General features: G+C 51.0%; 2 protein-coding genes across 3 annotated transcripts; both read right to left on the bottom strand.

Moving 5' to 3' along the window:
• Positions 1-1049: 1049 nt before the first annotated feature.
• Positions 1050-2833, bottom strand: GAST (gastrin). 2 transcript variants are annotated; one of them, XM_014461004.2, is made up of 4 exons: positions 2790-2829; positions 2467-2509; positions 1326-1541; positions 1050-1204 (listed from the first exon to the last, which is right to left on the bottom strand). In XM_014461004.2, the coding sequence occupies exons 3-4, from the start codon at positions 1534-1536 to the stop codon at positions 1101-1103; spliced, it is 315 nt and encodes a 104-aa protein (XP_014316490.1). In that variant the 5' UTR covers positions 1537-1541; positions 2467-2509; positions 2790-2829; the 3' UTR covers positions 1050-1100. The 2 variants fall into 2 exon arrangements, with proteins under 2 accessions (XP_014316490.1, XP_006094995.1); XM_006094933.3 differs by lacking the exon at positions 2467-2509 and having other exon boundaries at positions 2790-2833.
• Positions 2834-16034: 13201 nt separating this feature from the next.
• On the bottom strand, positions 16035-18736 carry EIF1 (eukaryotic translation initiation factor 1). Its single transcript, XM_006094934.2, has 4 exons — positions 18548-18736; positions 17656-17819; positions 17431-17532; positions 16035-16872 (listed from the first exon to the last, which is right to left on the bottom strand). Exons 1-4 carry the CDS (start codon positions 18576-18578, stop codon positions 16828-16830), a joined length of 342 nt encoding a protein of 113 aa, XP_006094996.1. The 5' UTR covers positions 18579-18736; the 3' UTR covers positions 16035-16827.
• Positions 18737-20795: the final 2059 nt, after the last annotated feature.

Consider the following 20795-nt stretch of genomic DNA (forward strand, 5'->3'; position numbering starts at 1 on the left):
AGCGACGTTCGTGCTGGCGTGGGGTGGGCGGAAGCAAGGATAAAGGTTCTGAGCAGGAAGGAGCCAGTGTCTGTGTTGGGGAACGGAAGAGAGAGGAGGAAGACATGTGGCCCCCATGGCAGCATCCACCATGAAGACGGGTTCTCAGAGCTTTGACACGGAGCATAGATTTCATTCTACGCGAAATGGGGAGCACTGGAGGGTTGGCGTGACACGATTGCATTTATCTTGTCAAAAGCTTTCTCTGACCCGGCCGGCGTGGCTCAGTGGTTACGCATCGACCCATGAACCAGGAGGTCAGAGTTCGAGTCCCCGTCAGGGCACATGCCAGGACTGTGCCCAGTGGGAGGCGTGCAGGAGGCAGCCAATCAATGATTCTCTCTCATCATTGATGCTTCTCTCTCTCTCTCCCTCTCCCTTCCTCTCTGACATCAATAAAAATATATTTTAAAAATAAAATAAAATAAAAAGCTGTCTCTGATTTCAACCCCCACCCCCACCCCCTATTCTCCCACCCACATGAGGAGATTCTTGCCCAGTGTTGGGCTCTGGGGACACCAAGAAGCATGAGCCATGGCGTCTGCCCCTAGATCAGTGGTTCTCAAACTTCTGGCCCTTTAAATACAGTTCCTCATGTTGTGACCCAACCATAAAATTATTTTCGTTGCTACCTCATAACTGCAATGTTGCTACCGTTATGAATCGTCATGTAACTATCTGATATGCAGGATGGTCTTAGGCGACCCCTGTGAAAGGGTCGTTCAACCGCCAAAGGGGTGGCGATCCACAGGTTGAGAACCACTGCCCTAGATGGTGCTCAACTCCCCTCCCTGCCTCAACCCTGCCCCAGCTCCCCTCCCTGCCTCAACCCTGCCCCAGCTCCCCTCCCTGCCTCAACCCTGCCCCAGCTCCCCTCCCTGCCTCAATCCTGCCCCAGCTCCCCTCCCTGCCTCAACCCTGCCCCAGCTCCCCTCCCTGCCTCAACCCTGCCCCAGCTCCCCTCCCCTGCCCCAGGACACTTGACACAATGTGGTCCATTAGAAGCGGGTTTATTTGGGTTGGTTTTCCATGGGGCTGGGCTGGGCTGGGCTGGGAGGTGGCTAGGGCTGTTGGTCCCCTTCCTCAGCACTGCGGCGGCCGAAGTCCATCCATCCATACGCTTCTTCCTCTTCCTCCAGCCACGGCCCCTGCTTCTTGGACAGGTCTGCGGGCCAGAGGCGGGAGAGGCGGTGAGGATGGGGAGGGACACGGAGCCCTGGGGAACCGAGGCCAGGGCCCAAACGGGCTGGGGGAGGCAAGCAGGGAGGGCTGTCGGCAGCTCCTACCTGCCACCGGGCGTGGGGGATCCGGGAACCTCAGCTGCCTTTGGTGGTGAGGGGCTGGGCCCAGCTGGTCCGGCCAACGTGCCTCCAGGGCCCTCTTGGCCCCTGGGCCCGAGGGTGCGTCCTGCAGCTGCGAGCGGGGCTTCCAGGAGGCTTCCGAGAAGGCGGCCAGAGCCAGAGCCAGGATCAGCGCTTGCACACACAGCCGCTGCATCTTGTCTGCAGAGGGAGCAGGGCCCAGCTTAGGGGAGGGCAGTCCAGGCACCAGGGGCAGGGGCCTGGGCCAGGTGGGCTCCAGGTCCCCCCCTGCTGGCAGGTGTGCAATTCTGCAAGGGCTTGTGGACTGTTCCTGCCAGTCCCCCCACTCCCCCTACCTCCACGCCTTGCCCCTCTCCTCCTTCCCTACCCTAATTCCAGTGGCTGCTTTTCTTAGAGGAACGATTTCTCAACTGTTATGCACAATTCGAAGCCACGTGAGCAGCTCTGTGGGTGTTTCGGTCTTGTCATTTAGGCCAACTTTAAAAGTAACAACCAAGGGTCCAGCCGGCGTGGCTCAGTGGTTGAGCGTTGACCCATGAACCAGGAGGTCACGGTTCGATACCGGGTCAGGGCACACGCCCAGGTGGCCAGCTAGATCCCCGGTATGGAGCGTGCAGGGGGCAGCCGAGCGATGATTCTCTCTCATCCCTCTCCCTTCCTCTCTGAAATCAATAAAAATACACTTAAAAGGCAAAAAAGAAAGGGTGATCTCTCTCATCCTTGATGTTTCTATCTCTCTCTCCCTTTCCTCTCCTCTCTGAAATCAATAAAAATGTCTTTTTTAACAAGGACACTCAGCAGTGATAAAGGACCACAGGGATCTCTTTGGAGACCTCCCGCACACTCCCCGTGCCCAACACTAGCCATGTGGGTTGTCCAGTATGGTAGCCACTGGCCCCGGGTGGCTCTTTACATTTAATTAATTAGATAAAAAGGTCCTCCCTTGCACTAGCCGTATTTCCGTGCACGTGTGGCGGGTGGGTACCGTATCGGACGGGGCAGGCATAGAACACTACCATCGCATGGGAAGTGCTTCCAGACAGGGCTGGTCTAGGAAAGAGCTTGAGATGGGGCCCAGGAACACGGGTTCCAGGCCCAGCCTTACCCAGTCATTTGGGTCACATCTCCCTCTGGGCCTGTTTTCTCATCTGAGAGGTGGGAGAATAGCGTTTGTCTTTCTCACCTCCCAGGGCTGGTGAGAGGGGGGGATATGGAGTGAGAGGGTCCGGGCTGGGCCCTGGGTGAAGCAGCAGGTCAGCTCGAAGGCAAGGGTCAGGAATCCAGGGTGGGTCCTCGTGCTGAGACCCAGTCCCACCCTGGGTTAAGGGGAGGGTCCCAGCCCTGGCGATACTGATATGTGAGCCTGACAGGGTGTGGGGCCCCATCGATGCTCTTCCCAGCCTCTCCCTCCCCTCCGGGTGCTCTCACCTGCCGAGCCGGGAGTTGGGTGATGCTGAGGTCTGCCTGGTGCCTCTCGGTTCTCTGCTGGGCCGGTTGCTCCAGCCCTGCCTTATAAAGCCCTCAAGGCCCCTCCCAAGCCCTCCGTTCCCATGAGGCCAGGCTCCCACAGCACGAAGAACCCTGCCCCACCCTGCCATTTCGTCAGTCACCCGGATGCGGGGGGAGGAAGGGGCGTTGGTGAGGGGCAGAAGCAGGGTAGGGGCCGTTCTTCAGCTGGGCATGGGGCAGGCAGGAGGCAGGCTTCCTGGGGTCAGGAACAATGTCTGCCATGTCCTCGGGGTCAGGGGTCTGGTGGGCATCCTTTAGGCTACTTCCCACTGGGGGGCAGGTGAGGCAGGCGGACCAAATGACCTTAGACTCAGAAAGCATGTTCCGCCCATACTGATGTTTGAAGATCAGGGAGGGTGTGATCAGAGGGTGACGTATTGATCTCCTGTCCCGTCTGCCGGCCTCTGCACACAGGACGTGTCACGGTTATCAGGAGCAATGGGCCGTGGGCTGATCAGGCCTCGCTCTCCCTGCCCCGTGGCCACATCCTGGTTGGCTGTGAACCCTCACCTTCCCTTACCTGGAAACCCCGGAGTGTCGCCCCCTCTCCTGGTGCCCTCTGTGCTGGGCTGGATTTAGCTTGCAGCTACCCCACATCTCCCCAGGTCTGCCCCTCATCCCCGCCTCTTGCAAACCCCCTACCCAGAGCCAATTCCTTGAGGCTCCTGTGCCTCAAGGGAAGGCAGTAATCACAGAACGCATTCACCACTTTTCAATATAAAAATACATCTTCAGCCCTAACCGGTTTGGCTCAGTGGATAGAGTGTTGGCCTGTGGACTGAAGTGTCCCAGGTTCGATTCCAGTCAAGGGCATGTACCTTGGTTGCTGGCACATCCCCAGTGGGGGGTGTGCAGGAGGCAGCTGATCGATGTTTCTCTCTCATCGATGTTTCTAACTCTCTATCCCTCTCCCTTCCTCTCTGTAAAAAAAATCAATAAAATATATATTTTTTAAAAAAATACATCTTCAGACGGTTAGCAAAGAGACAAAAGGGCTTGCCCAAGATGTTCCAGAAAACCAAATGGAATGCTTGTTGACCTGGGTTGTTGTTGTTGTGTTTTTAATATGTTTTTATTGGTTTTTAGAGAGAGGAAGGGAGAGAGAGAAACACCAATGGGAAAAAAAGCATCATTGATAAGCTGCCTCCTACATGTCCTCTACTGGGGACTGAGCCTGCAGCCCACATGTGCCCTGACCGGGAGTCAAACCTGTGACCTCTTGGTTCCTGGGTTGATGCTCAACCACTGAGCCACACCGGTTGGGCTGGTTAGCCTGCTTGATAAATCGCTGTCTTGACCTCGTTTGGACAGATGTAACTAGCTCTAGGCTGTTTTTTATTTTTCCGCAGCTGGGCCTAGAGATTTTGCTTTTGTTCGTGCATCATCAGGGCCCCTCCCGCTCTGGATAAGAGGCCGTGGTACCCACATTCACAGCCAGCTTTGCTGAGAATTAACAGGTGATGAAGGAAGCAGGCTGTGAGGTTTCCATGGCAACCAGTGGCCAAATGTTCTGGTGACTAACCATCCTGATGCAGCGCAGGTCTCGGTGACTCAGCAGATGGAATAAACGAGAATGGCAAAAACAGTGCGGGCATTGGTGACAATAATTGAGTCACAGACTCTCAGAGGCAGAAGAGACTTTGAGGGGGCTTGAGGGAGCAGCTCTGCTCACATCCTGGGGAAAAGAGAGGCTCATGTTGCTGTGGCAACGGGAAATGATACGCTTTCCGCAGAGTCCTGGTTGTACCACAACCCAAGTCTTGATTTCTACTGGGGCGATTCTACAGATGAAGAAACAGGCCCAGACAGCTGAGCGATCCCTGTCCTGAGATCACATGACCAAGAAGGAGAGCTGGGCTTAAAACTCAGATCTCACCCAGCTGGCGTTGCTCAGTGGTTGAGCGTCCACCTATGAACCAGGAGGTCACGGTTCGATCCCGGTGTGGGGCGTGCAGAAAGCAGCCGATCAATGATTCTCTCTCATCCTTGATGTTTGTATCTCCCTCTCCCTTCCTCTCTGACATCAATAAAAATATATTTAAAAAAAAAATTCTCTCAGGTCTCTGTCCACCTAATTCTGGGATCTTTCTTCTCCTGGGGGGTGGGGTGGGGTGGGTGTGGTGGGCAGAGAATAATGTTCCCCCAAAGATGTTCATCCCCCCAACCCCCGGGACATGTGACTATGTGATCTTACATGGCAAGAGGGACTTCTCAACTGTAATTAAGGTCGCAGAATTTCAAGTAGAGCGCTCTATCTGGAGTATCTGAGTGGGCCCCATTCAATCGGATGAGCCCATAAGAACAGAGAAGGTTCTTTGGCTGGAGACGGAATGATGTGGCTGAAGGATGAGTCTGAGATCTGAAGAATGAAAGACTTGGCCTGCCCTTGCGGGATTGAAGAAGGGCAGCAGGCCGGCAGGACGAGGTGTGCGGGTGGCCGGCCAGCCGTCAGAAGCTGAGAGGGGCCCCCCACTGAGGCCCCACCTCCACAAAGAACTGACTTTGGCCAACAACCTGGATGAGTTTGGAGGCAGATTCATCCCAGAGCCTCAGGAAGGAACGCAGCCCTGGCCACCGCTCGATTTTGGCCCAGGGAGCGCGCTGAGCCTGGCTTTCTCACCCACAGGCTGCGAGAGGATGGACTTGTGTTGTCTGAAGCGCCTAAGTGGGTGGTGATTTTTAGGGCAACAACAGAGAATGAACGCGAGGGGCCCCAGCTTCTGGAAGGCTTCTTCCTGTCAGCAAGAACCGGCTCCGAGAGAGTGTGCAGGTGATTTTCCAAACACAGTTCAGGGAGATGCGCGTTAAGGTTTTGGGCTGCTCGTCTATTCCATTCTCACTGCGGGGAGTAAGCACCGGCAGGAAGCCAGGGTTTGGATGAGGCCCCAGGGATAGGAGAAGAGTGTGGTGGCCCTTTCTTTCCTCGCTTTGGTGGAGTCTAGGTTCTAGGGGAGGGATCACACACACACAGAGAGACACAACAATGGTACCCAGGAAAGGGGAGAGCATTTCCTGGGGAGGGAGGCTCTCCAAGGGCACCTCTGCCCACCTGGCCACAGGTGGCCTCGGGAGACGTCAGTGTGATTGATGATCGCCTGCTGGCTTCCTGATTGGTTATCGATGGAGGAAAAGTTGGAGGCTGATAATGACGCCGTCGCCCTGGTCCAGGCAACAGGGCCTTGGAGGATGTGAAGGTGCTGGGACAAATAGTGACACCTGGGAGGGGTTCGTGTCAACATGGGCACCCGTGGTCCCTCCCAGGGCAAGGGCTGGGGCACTGGAAGTAGGAGAACAACGCATGGCCTTGCCTGCTGTCCGGGACCAAGAGGACAGCCAGCTGCTGCTCTCAGCTGAGCTGGAGAGGCCACCCACCAAGCTCAGGGGCCAGGGACAGGCCTGGCTGCCCGGGAGAGTGAGCAGGGGGTGCCCCCAATTTAGCCTCTGCCTTCCCTCTCTGGCTTCCCCTTGCACGTTCTCCCCTGATGCCTACCTGATGCCCACCAGTGCCTTTAAAACGGTGGCTCTCAATCCCCACTTCACATTGAGATCACCTGGGGAGCCCTAAGCCCCACCCTCACGCCCAGGCCGCTCAGGCTGCACAGCGCCGAGTCCTCCCAGATCAGAAGCTCAGGGCGAGGCCTGGACGGCTGGCTGGATCTTCGGGACAAGGGTTGGCAATCCTGGGCTGGAACCCCAGCTCGGCAGCACCTCCTAACTCTCCGATCAAAGGCAAGTCACAGACCTGAGGAGGATCCAGGTACTCGCGGCCCGACCCGTGGTGAGGGTTGGCCTCTCACACATTAAGTTCTAAGTACGGCTCTCCTATCATTCCGGGGACTTCATCTCCACAGCCTCACCCCCTCAGGCTGCCACATTGTGCTGACTAACAGGACAACCTCCCCTTTCCTTGGTTACTTTCTTCTCCACTCTTCCCCGCAATAGTCCCTGGCAGCCCCCTCCTGAGCAGATTAAGGCCCCCTCCTCCATGTAGGCCTCACACTAGCTCCTCAGGTCTCCCCACCTTCTGCCTCCCACAGCACTGGGTCACGCTGGCCTCCACCCTCGGGACCGTCTTGCCTCCCATATCTTTATTTACTTATTTTTTGTCCCAACCAGGAATCGGACCGTGACCTCCTGATCCATAGGTCGATGCTCAACCACTGAGCCACGCCGGCCGGGGGCGGGGGAGGCTCCCATATCTTAACAGTAACACCTCCCGCTGTTGAATGAACGCTCACAGGCATATGGCCGCACTGAACACTCAAACTCAATCCCAGAACACTGTGCAGCTCTCAAACCCAGTGAATGCCCTCTTAGGATTTGTGCGTTTCACTGTAAGTAAATTTTATTTAAAAAAAAGAAAGAACTGTAACAAACAGGGTGAAGTCTCCTGTGCATTTATTTTGAAATGTATGAAAAATAAGATGGCTGAGCAGATAGGAGATCGAGATAATAAAATTATAAATTATAGAATCCAGGTGGTGGCATCTGAGTGCCCAATTCAACTTTTCTGTGTGTTTTGAGCATTTTCATAATGAAGTATTGGGAAGTGTTTTGTTGAGCCATGTCAGACAGTGGTTTTAAATGGGGAAATAATGCTAAAAGCACCCGCTAGTGTGAGAGAGAAGTAGTTCCTCGGTGCATTTCAGAGGCGAGGGAGTGAGGGTCAGCCAGGTGAAGGTGCTCGCCGCAGGCCCCACAGGTGGGGTGAGGGAGCCGAGCTGGGAACCTGGTCAGTCTTGGACTCCGAGTGCTGCTGCTCTCCTCACCCATAGCCTCCTGGCCCGCCCTCTCTCCAGAAGCACAATCGACCTTCCCTGTGACCTCCGGTTCCTCCACCTGCCGGGGTCTCCCTCTGCCCCACCTGGCCTCACTCTCCTCCCTCCCAGCCTGCTCCCACGGTTTGTCATTTCAGTGATGTGGGATGCACCCGGATGGCGGCCCCTCTTCCGCTTCAGAACCTGCCAGGCTGCTCCCCAGTTCCTGACAGAGGACACCACCACCCCTTCCTGTACCCCTCCCAGCGCAAACAGGAAAGTACCTGAAAGTGGCCAGTTGATTCCATTGCAGATTAATATTCTGCAGCTGGGTTGTTGCCTGGCAACCTGGTGTATCATCTCTCCCTTTACTTCCAAGGTTATCTGACTGTCAGTCCCCTCCTCCTGGCCAAGACGGCAGTTGTATGGGCCCCGTCTGTCCTTTTCTCCTTTCCTCCGTCACTGGAGGGTGCAGTCCCTCCCCCAGGGCCCTTCATCCCAAACCCTCCTGCTTGCTCAGAGATCTGTGCCTTCACTTTTTCATTCGTTCATTCGTTCATTCATCCATTTATTTTTTAAAAATTTTTTAGCCAGTTTGGCTCAGTGGATAGAGCGTCAGCCTGTGGACTGAAAGGTCCTGGGTTCAGTTCCGGTCAAGAGCATGTACCTTGGTTGCAGGACCCCTCTCCCCCCGCCCGGGCCCTGGTCAGGACATGTACAAGAAGCAACCAACTGATGTGTTTCTCTCACATCGATGTTTCTCTCTCTCTTTCCCTCTCTCTTCCACTCTCTAAGCATCAATGGAAAAATATCCTTGGGTGAGGCCTGGCTGGTGTGGCTCAGAGGTTGAGTGTCCACCTATGAACCAGGAGGTTCAATTCCCGGTCAGGGCACATACCCAGGTTGTGGGCTCCATCCCCAGGAGGCAGCCAATCAATGATTCTCTCTCATCATCGATGTTATCTCTTTCCCTCTCCTTCCTCTGAGATCAATAAAAATATATTTTTAAAAACAATATCCTTGGTTGAGGATTAAAAATATTTTTTTTCTTTAAATGCTTTTTAGTGCCAGGCACGGTGCTGAGCCTGGGGACACAATGGTGATCAAGCAGGTCTTTGGTCCTTGTCTCTTGGAGGGAAGCAGTGTCCTGAATGTTGTGGTGGAGGAAGTGAGCAGAGAGGCCTCTCCTTACCCCTTACTTGAACTTCTCCTCCCTGCAAGCCTGCTGACATCTACAACACGTTTTCACCTCCCTCTTCCCCTAGTAATGGCGATTGACATTTAGGGAGCACTTGTCTTATAATCCTCATCACAGCCTCACAAGAAGGGTAATCCGATGGCCCCTAGTTTATAGCCAAAGAAACTGAGACACTGAGTTTGGTGATTGTTGGTAGAAGCGATCCACCGCGGGCCTTGAGCATTCCTGTACGCCAAGAATGCAGGGCCATGACCTGTCTCTACCTGCACCGTGTCTCAGGGCTGTGTTTGAAGTGAGTAACCTCAAGGCATGAGGTAATGTCTCCCTATGGGTCAAAGAGCAAGCTTGCTGCTGCTGACTGGAAAAACAATAGATTAAAAAACAAACAAACAGCCCAGCCGGCGTGGCTCAGTGGTTGAGCATCGACCTATGAACCAGGAGGTCACTGGTTCGATTCCTGATCAGGGCATGTGCCCGGGTTGTGGGCTTGATCCCCAGTGTGGGGCATGCAGGAGGCAGCCGACTGATGATTTCTCTCTCATCATTGATGATTCTATCTCTCTCTTCCTCTCCTTTCCTCTCTGAAATCAATAAAAATATATTTTAAAAAATTAAAAACACGCCCTAACCGGTTTGGCTCAGCGGATGGAGCGTCAGCCTGCGGACTCAAGGGTCCCAGGTTCGATTCCGGTCAAGGGCATGTACCTTGGTTGCGGGCACATCCCCAGTAGGGGGCGTGCAGGAGGCAGCTGATCAATGTTTCTAACTCTCTATCCCTCCCCCTCCTCTCTGTAAAAAATCAATAAAATATATTTTAAAAAAATAAATAAATAAATAAATAAATAAATAAAAATAAAAAATTAAAAACAAACAAAAACCAATAGATTTCCCAAGCTCAGTGGTCCTCAGCTGAGATACCACCACTGTGGGTCCATATTATGTCATCCCCAAGGAGCTTGTGGGGTAAGAGGAATTGATGCAAATCATGCTGCTAGCTGGGGTGTGAGTAACAAAGTGAGTTGTCCTTGACCCTGGAGTCTTATATCTTCTGCCAGCACTGCGGAATCACTAGTAGGATAACTTGCTCTAAGTAGGTAAAATCAAATCCCAAACTCAACACGGTGATTTGCCCAGGACACGGCTCATCAGATGCACAACTGAGACTTGAACCTGGGCAGTTTGATTCCAATAAGCATTAAAAAAAATCTTCTTCCTGCTTTCCTGTTCCCTCTATGGTGTATCTTTCTCTTCCCTTCACTCTGTTCGCTACTGAGCCAGAGAATGGGGTAGGTTGGAGTGACAGGCGGCGGGGGCAAGGGGAAATGGAGTGGGGGAGATATTGATGGCTGCTTTTGCCGAAAACATCTCTGGCTACTGTGAAAGGCTATTTGAGGGAAGGGAAAAGGCACTGTGTGTTTCTTCAGGCTTTACTAAAGTTCTCCAGTATTTATAAACCCATCTGATTCCAAACTATCCCTGGAAGAGGATGGAGGGCTACCTTCTGGACGAAGCTGCAGCAGCGGGGGCCAAGGCAGATGCACGAATTTCATGCATCAGGCCTCTAGAATAGAATATATATATATATTCTTCTTTCATTTGGCATAATGTTTTCAAGATTCATTCATGTTGCAGCATGTATCCGTATTTTATTCCTTTTTTTTCCTGAATTAACAGTCCATTGTATGGATACACCACAGTTTTTAAATTCATTCATCGGCCAAAACCGGTTTGGCTCAGTGGATAGAGCGTCGGCCTGCGGACTGAAGGGTCCCAGGTTCGATTCCGGTCAAGGGCATGTACCTGGGTTGCGGGCACATCCCCAGTGGGAGGTGTGCAGGAGGCAGCTGTTCGATGTTTCTCTCTCATCGATGTTTCTGGCTCTCTATCTCTCTCCCTTCCTCTCTGTAAAAAATCAATAAAATATATTAAAAAAAAAATTCATTCATCGGTTGATGTTAGGTTGGGTTGTATCTGCCTTTGGCTATTGTGAACAATGCTGCTATGAACATTGTGTACAAGGTTTTGTGTGAATATATGTTCTTAACTCACTTGAGGATATACTTAGGAGTGGAATTGCTGAATCACATGGTAATACTATGTTTAATTTTTTGAGGAACTTTCGGACTATTTTCCTCAGCAGCTGCGCCATTTTTACATTTCTATCAGCAATGTCTGAGGGTTCCCATTTCTCCACATCCTCCACCCAAAATTGTTGTGGTCCATTTCTTTTACTAGAGTCGTCCCAGCGGTATCTCACCGTGCTTTTGATTTGCCTTTCCCTGATGGCTAGTGATGTTGAATGTCTTTTCATGCACTTAATGGCCATTTGAATATCTTCTTTGGAAAAATGTCTATTCAAATCCTCTGCCCACTTTTCAATTAGGTTGTCTAATAAAGAATGGTAAGAGTTCTTTATATATTCTAAATTTGAGTCCCTTATCAGATACATGACTTGCAAATATTTTTTCCTATTTGGTGGGTTGTCTTTTTACTTTTTTTTTTAAGGGATTTTTATTGATTTCAGACAGGAAGGGAGGAGAGATAGAAACATCAATGATGAGAGAGAATCATTGATACTCTGCCTCCTGCATGCCCACCACTGGGGACCAAGCCCGCAACCCAGGCATGTGCCCTGACCAGGCATCAAACCATGACCTCCTGGTTCATAGGGTGATGCTCAACCACTGAGCCACACAGACTGGGCATCTTTTTACTTTCTTGATAGTACCCTTTGAAGCACAAGTTTTTAGAATTTGATAAGGTCTAATTCATCTATTTTTTTTTCTTTGTCACGTGTAGTTTTGTTGTCATATCTAAGATATCTTTGCCTAACCAAACATTATGAAGATTAACTCATATTTTCTTCTAAGAGTTCTATTTTTTTAGCTCTTATGTTTAGGACTGTGATCCATTTTGAGTTAATTTTTGTATACGGTGGTAAGTATGGGTCCAGCTTCATTCTTTGGCATGTGGACATCCAATTGTCCCAACATTATTGATTTCTGTATTCAACTGTTTGTGTGCATTTCAATGCAGATCTAACACTGTCATAAAAATTCACTTATAAAAAATGAAAAGTCATAATAATACTGTTGTATGTGTTGTTTTTTTTAACCAGCTCGCAGAACACAATTTGAAGTCTGCTGCTTTTATGGTTCACACTGGTGCTTCTCAAACTTGGTAAAATGAAGATTGGTTCAGCAGGTGTGTGGAGGCGGTTGCTATTCTGCACATCTAACAAGTTCCCAGGTGATGCTGAGCGGCGGTCTTTAGTTCTGTCTCCACGGTGGACCACGGAACCAGGTAAGTCACATCTCCCTGCCCCTGGCGTTGTCCGTGTGCTCGTTTCCTGTTGTTTCGCAGAAATAGAGTGAGAATCAATGACTTGCCACACACACCGAATACTGACATGTTTGTGCTCCACGTTAACATACCTTGTGTTCCCTACGTTTCCTGTTTTTAACCAATCGTCCATTCTGGGGATAAATTAACCGTAAAGGACTATGATTAAAGATGATTTAACCTGTGCAACGCTCAGACTGCTGCGGCTGGGCTGTGGCTGGCGATAGTGGCCAGGGAGCGAGTGAGTCACACCCCGCTTCTGAGCACCGTGGAGCGAGGCTGCTGTGTGGGCGCCTTCCATCCGACACACTGTTGGTTTTAGAGATATGTACCAATATTTTTAAATAGTTATTAATGTTACAAGTTGACATGGAAATACGCACTGTTGCTGCATGTTGTGATAGGCCTGGAAAACCTGTTAACCCCCTGGGGCCTGTGTAAGCCTCGAGAGGAAACCAGGGACCACTGATTCTTAACTGTTTGGGGTAGTGGCTCTTTTAAGAATCTGATCAAAGCCATGGAGAGCCTCACCAGTCTCAGGTTAGTTTCTCAAATGCTGGTAACCAAGTTCTGACCCTCTACCACCGCCTTTCAAACGATCTTCAAAACAATACTTCTGATTCCTTTCCCTGAAGTTTAGCTCTCATAGTGCTTCTTCCCGGCTCATTTCCTCAATAGCTCCCCAAGGGTGGTTTGTGGCCTCCCGTAGGAACTGGCTGATGTTAGTTAAAAAGGCCAGTTTCTGGGCCCCACGTCAGAGCTTCTGGACCAGATATTCTGGCCCTTAAGGCAGGGCCGTTTGTTGGAGTTTGTAGGCCGGGGATTCTAGCATGAGGCTCTGTCCCACCTTATACCAAACGAATAACAGGCACCCACAGGCCAAACAGACATGGTTTTTGTAACATTTTTGAAAAGATGTTTATCAATTTTACAAACCTATCTTGCCCTGGCTGGTGGCTCAGTTGCTTGGAGCAATGTCCTGTGTGCCAGAGGGTTGCAGGTTCAATTCCTGGTCAGGGTGTATACCTGGGTTGGGGGTTCAATCTCCGGTTTCTCTCTCACATGGATGTTTCTCTCTCCCTTCCTCTCTCTCTAAAACCAATAAAAACGTAACCTCGGGCGAGGATTCGAAAATAACAATGTTCTTCCTCTAGAACTTTATGTTCACAGGGAGTTATGTAAGAATCGTTTGCATTTCTTGCCAGTGTTACCTTTTGTCGTGTTAAACAATTATTCCTTCTGATTTTGCGGTTGTTGGGTCAGATTTGAGAGATGACACCGTTCTTTTCAGCTCAGACATCTCTGTAGGCCCTTGGAAAACAGGTGGGCCCTGCGCACTGTTCCCGGATACAGGAGAGCCTAGCTGTTCTGAGTGGGTCCACAATCTCAGTGTTTAACAAGCTCCCCAGGAACAGTGCCTTTTATGAACATTTTGCCCATTGAGCATGATGTTGGCTGTAGTGTTGTCATGTATGGCCTTTATCATGTGGACATATACTTTATAAATATTTGAGTTACAATTAAAGAGTGTAAGAAATTTACAAAAACAAACAACTCAAAAGAGAAAAAAAGAGTGTAAGAAATTATTGAAACCTTAGGCTATGTGCTAATTTTGAAAGAATTATCTCCTGGGGGGCGGGGGGGGGGGGAATTAGTCAAGGAGCTCTTAATTTCAAAGCCCTCTGACCCTGACACCAAGGATGCAAATGAGGAAGGGGGTTAATGCTAGAGCTACTTGGTAGAATATTCAGTTCCCAAATATACTGTTTCTTTTTTTTGTTAATCCTCACCCAAGGATATTTTTCCATTGATTTTTAGAGTGGAAGGGATCGGGAGAGACAGAGAGAAAAAACATCAATTGGTTGTTTCCTGCACGTGCCTCAATCAGGGCCAGGGATCGAGCCTGCAACCGCAATTGAACTCGGGACCCTTCTGTTCATGGGCTGACTCTCTATTCACTGAACCAAACTGGCTTGGGTATCAAATATACTTCCTTTTACCTATTTATTTAAAGAGTTGACAGCAATTTGAAGAGGCTTTAAGTAGTTGTAAATTCTTGTGTAGTTCTGACCATTTTTATTGTCTTAAACCCACTCTTAAGAAACACCATTTTAAGAAATGTTTGTCTCTGTTGCAGAGGGTGGGCGGAGGGCTGCTGCTACCTGGGGTGGGGCAGGGAGGCTGGGGAGAGGGGAGGACGTGGGGGAAGGGGTGGATCTCGGCTTGTGACTCAGCCCACGAGGATCTCACACCAACTTCCCACCCCTCATTTTCCTCCACTCCCTTCTCTCCACCTACTTGCTGATATAGTCACTTCTCTGAATCTGTTTTAACCTGGGGCTGAGTCCCAAAGGTTAAATCAGAGTTGATGTGTACTTAAGTGCTTGGCACAGGCCTGACACATAGTGAGGCAGTGTATGCAGGGCCTTTGTTCCAGCCAATGTCCTACCTTACGGTCCTCATACCCACTGGGCGCTTTCACTGCTGGGCCTCCTTGCCTAGAATGCGCCGCTTCAGATGCCCCCTGGGCGAGGATGGGAGTGGGGACTTCCCAATCCTCAGAGATTCTATGCTCTTTAGCTAAGCCAAGTAACGGCACTGGCCCCTTTCTGCCTGATAGCAAGGCTACACTGTTCTTACATCCCATCAGGGTGTCTGCTGGTTCACCTTTGCTTACCCCGTGATCCCCAGGTACACTGCATGAACCAAGACACAATGTCTGTACATTGAGCTATTTAAATTGTGAAGGTACAGGTCATGATGGGAAGAACAGACTGGGTTCTAGATGAGACTCTATCACTTATTAACCTTGTCATTTCCACATCTCAGTTCTCTCAACCATCAAATGGAGACATTGCTTTATTACTTCAAGCCCGAGATACACCCATGTCACATCAACTGAATTAGGGCATTTACAAACCTCCTGTTGTTTGTTCAGATGATTGTTTTGATTGGTTGCAGACAGCTTAATACTGGTGTTGCTAGCTTATCTCAGAATCCCTTTGGGGAAAACTGCAGGTCTTTAAAAGGCACAAGTTGTTAACAGCCTCACTCAGGACCTGCACAGCCACCTATGGCAAGATTCCCTATTTCATCCCACCTTCTGTGCTTCTCCGTGGGTTTGGCCCTGTGTTGCTTCTAGAAGTCTCTCTAGGAAAAGAAGTTAAATCTTTTGTTGTAGTTAAATCTTGATTTAAAAATATCACCCAAATGTTTTGAACAATGCCACCAGTTGGGAGCTAAGTGGTGAGTTGTTACAACAGATGGATTTTGTAAGATCTTGTGTTCTAAGCCTCTACCACTGAGATTAGAATCCTCTTCTATTTTCAGGGCATTTGTCATTGGCTCAGCCTTTCATTAGACAACCTCCACATTCTAGTTTGACCTTGATCTACAAAATGGGCGACAAACAGGAAGTGTTGATTCCTTAGAAGTTGGAAGCCTGTATTTCAGTATCTGGTTAGGACTGGTTTATGATCCACATGCGGGATTGTATTTTGTATTTAACAGAATGGACCCTGGAGTACACGATACTTTACCATTCATTGTCCTTTGTCAGGGATAGCCTCCTGATATTAATTTCAGCGTCACAAACACATCTGTCACTATATTTTTTAATTCTACAAACCTAATTTTTCAAGCACACTTTTGCATGCCTTTTCTAGGGGTTTGGATATTAGGTGACGCCCACACTATGTCTGTCCTTTTGGGAAACTTACAGGAGCAAAAGCTCACCAACCGTTTTCTTGGCCTATTTGCTCAGGCCCCAGTTGAGAAGCTCTGGGTCAGACGGACTCCCTGCCCACTTCTGTGGTTCTTTCACACACACGATATTGACTATACATAAAATAGAATCTGCAAGTCAGGTGTTTCTGAAAACAAGTTTTATTTAAATAAGGGTTTAAATACATAACATAACATTAAAACTGAAGGAGGGAAAAAAGAACACCCCAAAAATCATTTTTGTTTTTTTACTTCACATGGCATTGGGCAGCTGTTGCTAGGAAGTTGCAAGCTCTATAGCTAGCTACATGACTGACACTTCAGTTTGAAATTTGTTCCCTTGTCAAAAGTTTAACTCTGATAAGAAGGTTGGCCTCAAATTATGGTGTTTGGACAACAATTAGCTAGGATCTGTCTGGTCAAGAAGACCTTGGTGGCAAGCCACAAGTCCTTACACCTCACTGGAGGGAAGGTGGCAGGCTGCTTGCTCTAAGCTCCATCACTTGGTCAGGTGTAGATCTGTGGTTACGGAAGGCTCCCTCTAGTGGTACACATGCCGCTGCTGCCTTACCCCTCTCCTCTCAGCTTCACGGAAGGCTGCTCAGGCGGTGACATTCTCTGAGGGCAGGGAACTCTGGTGAGGAGCTTTGGCCAGACATGGGCGTGGCGGAAACATCACGGTATTGCTCCGTTTCAGGCTGGACACTGCCAGGCGCCTACTGCTTGACCTCTGTTTAAATGAGGAACTTCAAGACTAGACAGCATGGCTCTTTTCAGTTTATTGCATGAAGGAGTTACACTAGTCCAAGTTAAAAGCAGACCCCAAATGGTTACATTATACAAGCTGTGAGGTTTTTAAACTTGTGACAAGGGACAGGAGGGAAATTCTACTCATTGCAAAGAAATCCTCACTTAAGCTTCTGTGAGCCAAAAGCACTTAAAACCCATGAACCTTCAGCTGGTCGTCCTTAGCCAGTCCAATCTGCAAAAAAATAAAAGGGCAGAGTTTTAAAGAGTAGATTGAGAGAGTTCAAGTCTCCAATTCTGGAGCAAAATAGTCCTATCTTCCTGCTTCTACACTGGGCAAGGGAAGTCCAAGAGCCAAGATGCATACCCCAACCACTGGGAGCACAGTGGTTCTCAACTCAGGGTACTTAGGCTGTAACAGATCTTAGCACTTAGGAGGAACAGCCAACCAGACATCCAGTTTAGTACCTGTCTGCACACAATTTAAATTTGCAACCTTTAAAGGTAGAACCATAAAAAAGGGGGACATATATAATACTTTCAACAATAAAGGTTTTTTTTTTAGTCAATAAAGTATTTTTTAAAAAGGTAAAGTAGAGCCATAAAAAAGTAAACTAAGGCAGACGAGTTCCTCCTGTTTTCGGAAATACATGTCTATGTACTTTGAAACTCAACCATCTCGTCCAGCCTTACAAAATGAAAGGGCTCATTTTCCCAGCAGACATTAACAGATGAGGCAGGATCTGCGATTAGCCAGGGCAGAGGCACCAATGCAGCCAGTGACCCAACTCACCTCGACAAGGAACTGGCATATGTTCTTGCGCTGGTCACCCTGCAGCTGAATTACTTCTCCATATTCTGGATGCTCAATTACAGTACCATTGCAGGCAAATTTCTGCAGGGGAAGCAAGGCAGATCAGGCCGGGCCATCATCATCATCATCCCTTTCCGGGGGAGAGAAACAGCACAGCGCCCCTATGTGAGCACCTCAAGGCCCACCCCTCCCATGAAGACCTACCTTCTTGAAGGCCTTCACTAGTTTCTTTTTATCGTAATCATCAGCGATCCCTTGGACAGTAGTAAGGGTCTTCCTGCCGTTTCTCTGTTGGATTCTTATATGGATATAATCCTCAGTGCCAGCGGGAAGCAGGTCATCACCCTTACTTGCATCAGCAAAGGGGTCTGGGAAGAAAGGCTGAAGTTTAGAGCCCTGGTGGCTCAGGGGCCACCGTCACCCTCCCCACTGGGTCTTCGGTGAGCGCAGAAAAAGAATCCTGAAATCGCCCCAAGAACTGGGTCAGATCAGATGATGTCCCGTGTGGGCTCTCCCCGGAACAGGCGGGTCGGGGACGGGCGGCTTCCTGCCCAAGCCCCGCCAAAAGCCTGGGCCTCCGGGTCCGCCCTCGGAAGCCGATCACGTGTCGGGGGAGCCAGGGGGAGCCAGGGCTGGCGGGCGGGCACCGCCCCAGTCGGCTGATGCAACCGGCCGGAACCCGAGCTCCGAGGCGGGGCCGACTTGCCGCCCCATTGGCGCGCGCGTTTGTCACTCTAGGGCTGGGGCCGCCTCCCTCTCCGGGGCCCGGGACAACGGCGGTGACGTAAAGGATGTGACGCCGCGGTGGCGGGAGGGGCGGGTGTGGCCCGCGGTGGGGCCGGAGCCATTAGTAAATGCGCCACCCGAGACGCTGGGCCCGCCCAAGGGCTGACCTCTCGTCCTAGGCTTCCGGTCACGCTCAGGGGGAGACCCCAAGGCCCAGGCCCGGTCCCCACGGCCCTCGAGGCCAGTCCTGTTCCCTTCGCACCCACTTACAAAGGCCCGAGCGCTAGCGGCCTTCCCGGGGCCGTCTCTGGGCCTAGACAGCCCTGCCGCCCCACCCGGGCCTTCCCCGCGGGCCCTCCCCGTCGCTCACCGAAAGAGTGGAGGTTCTGGATAGCGGACATACGATACGATTCCTTTTCCTCGGTGGAAACGGCCTGCGGAAGGCTGCGGCGGGAGAAGGCGGGCAGGGGGGACGGAGCGTCGGGAAGCGAGGGGGGCTCAAGGGGGAGGTTGCTGAGTCCTCGGCGGCGGCTCAGTCACTGGGGCGAGGGGCGGTGCCTGTATTCACTTATATACGCCCTGTGTCGCCAGCACGCTGCCCTCACGTCTCGGCCCCGCCCACGGCGTCGTGCCCCCGGCGCCCAGGCGCTGCCGCTTCCAATTGGTCCGGGGGCGGGGGCGGGACGGGCGTGCGCAGAAGCTCAGTGCTGCGGCGGACGTCCTCGGCTCCGGGGAGAGGTGGGAGGGGGAGGGGAGGACGGGATCGGTCTGCGCGCCTGCGCAGTGCGGCAGGAAGGTGGCGGCGGCGCGGCAAACTGGCGGAGGTTTCGGGCGCGCCCACGCACTCGGTTCCCTCTTCCGGTTCCGTGTTTTTGTCCCTGGTGCAGCCCTGCCTGCGCCGGGGGCGGGTTTTCGTGGGGCGGAGTGGCCGGCCGTCTTCAGAGGGGACCTGGATGCCGAGCCTCCGGAACCGGACCCATGGCCACGGTCTCCTACCCACCTCGTTGCCCACGTCCTCTTTCTTTACGGGTTTAGGGTGGCCCTTGAATCAACACCCAGTAACATAACCCAGACGTCATTAACCCAAAGATAACAAGGCCCTTCAGCGGGAGAGACAGCGGGACTTATTTGAGCTGCTTGGGAACCATCGATCCAGGCAGGAGCCCGGGTGCTGCCCCATCGGGGACCACGGCAACGGGTGCGGATGCGGGAGGCGTTTCCATCGGTGCCGACGACCGGGCGCCGGTGATCGCTTCATACGTTGTGTTTAGTTTTCCGTCTCGGAGCCCTAATGGCGGCTTCTTGGTGTTTCTGTCAGCAGTGCTTTGGGACAGTGTCGTCCGAGGCCCGGCCCAAGGATTATTTGGTCCAGTTTTAACAGACCAAGGTTTGAGGTAGAAGCGTGCAAGGCAATGCCCCTGGCATGGCAGCTCTGGCTCCGTTTTATTTATTTATTTTATTTTATTTTATTATTTTTTATTTTATTGTTATTACTTATTTAATCCTCACCCGAGGACATTTTTTCCCATTGATCTTTAGGGAAAGAGGGAGGAGGAGGAGCAAGAGGAGAGGAGAGAGAGAAACATGAATGCGAGAGAGAGACATCAACTGATCCACCCACACCCACCCCCCTGCACCGCCCAGACCAGGACCTGGGAGGTACCCGCCCTTGACCGGGATGGGACCCAAGACCCTGGGTAGGCGGGCCAACGCTGTAACCACAGAGAAAAACCGGCTCAGTGGATAGAGTGTCGGCCTGTGAACTGAAAGGTCCCAGGTTCGATTCCGGTCAAGGTCACATGCCCGGGTTGTGGGCTCGATCCCCAGTGGGGGATTTGCAGGAGGCAACTGATCCATGATTCTCTCTCATCATGGATGTTTCTATCTCTCCCTCATCCTTCCTCTCTGAAATCAATAAATATAAATATATATATTTTTTTTAAAAAAATGTCTTTGTTTATTATACGTATTTTGACAACCTTAACTTCATGATTTAGATGAATGTACCATAATGATATCTAAGATGTCATTAGATGAACTTAACCTACCTGTGGGCTAATCTCTAAATTCCTCATTTAACTAATCTAAGAAAAGAATGCCCAGCCGGGGTTCACGGGAGAGGACCTGACTGGGGCGGAGGAGAATTCAGGCATCTGAAAGGGTGTTCTTTGTGTTGTACAAACTGTGTGGGGTAGAGCCTTCCCAGATGGTGGATGCATTACTTCCTTCAAAGTGGTCGACTTTCCTTGCTCTTTCCATTTATTAATTAAAATGCGCTCAGCCCTAGCCGGATGGGACCTGTGGTTGCAGGCTCCTCCCCGGCCCAGGCCCTGGTCGGGGCTCGTGCAGGAGGCAACCCATCGATGTGTTTCTCTCACACGTGTGGTGTGAGAAGGGTTCTAATTTTTTTCCCTGTACGGGTAGCCAACCTCTCCGGCATCATTTACTTAGTAATACACCTTGGCCCCACTGACTCATCCTGCCCTCTCTGTCACAATCGTGTTTCTACACGTGTGCGGGTTCACTTTTAGAGTCTTGGCTCTGTTCCGCTGGTTCGTTTATCTCTCGGCCACAGGCCCTTACTTAGAGGAGCTTTACACAATGTCTTGATGTTAACA

This window comes from Myotis lucifugus, unplaced genomic scaffold, assembly GCF_000147115.1.
Source record: "Myotis lucifugus unplaced genomic scaffold, Myoluc2.0 scaffold_146, whole genome shotgun sequence".
In the NCBI taxonomy this organism is placed as follows: domain Eukaryota; kingdom Metazoa; phylum Chordata; class Mammalia; order Chiroptera; family Vespertilionidae; genus Myotis; species Myotis lucifugus.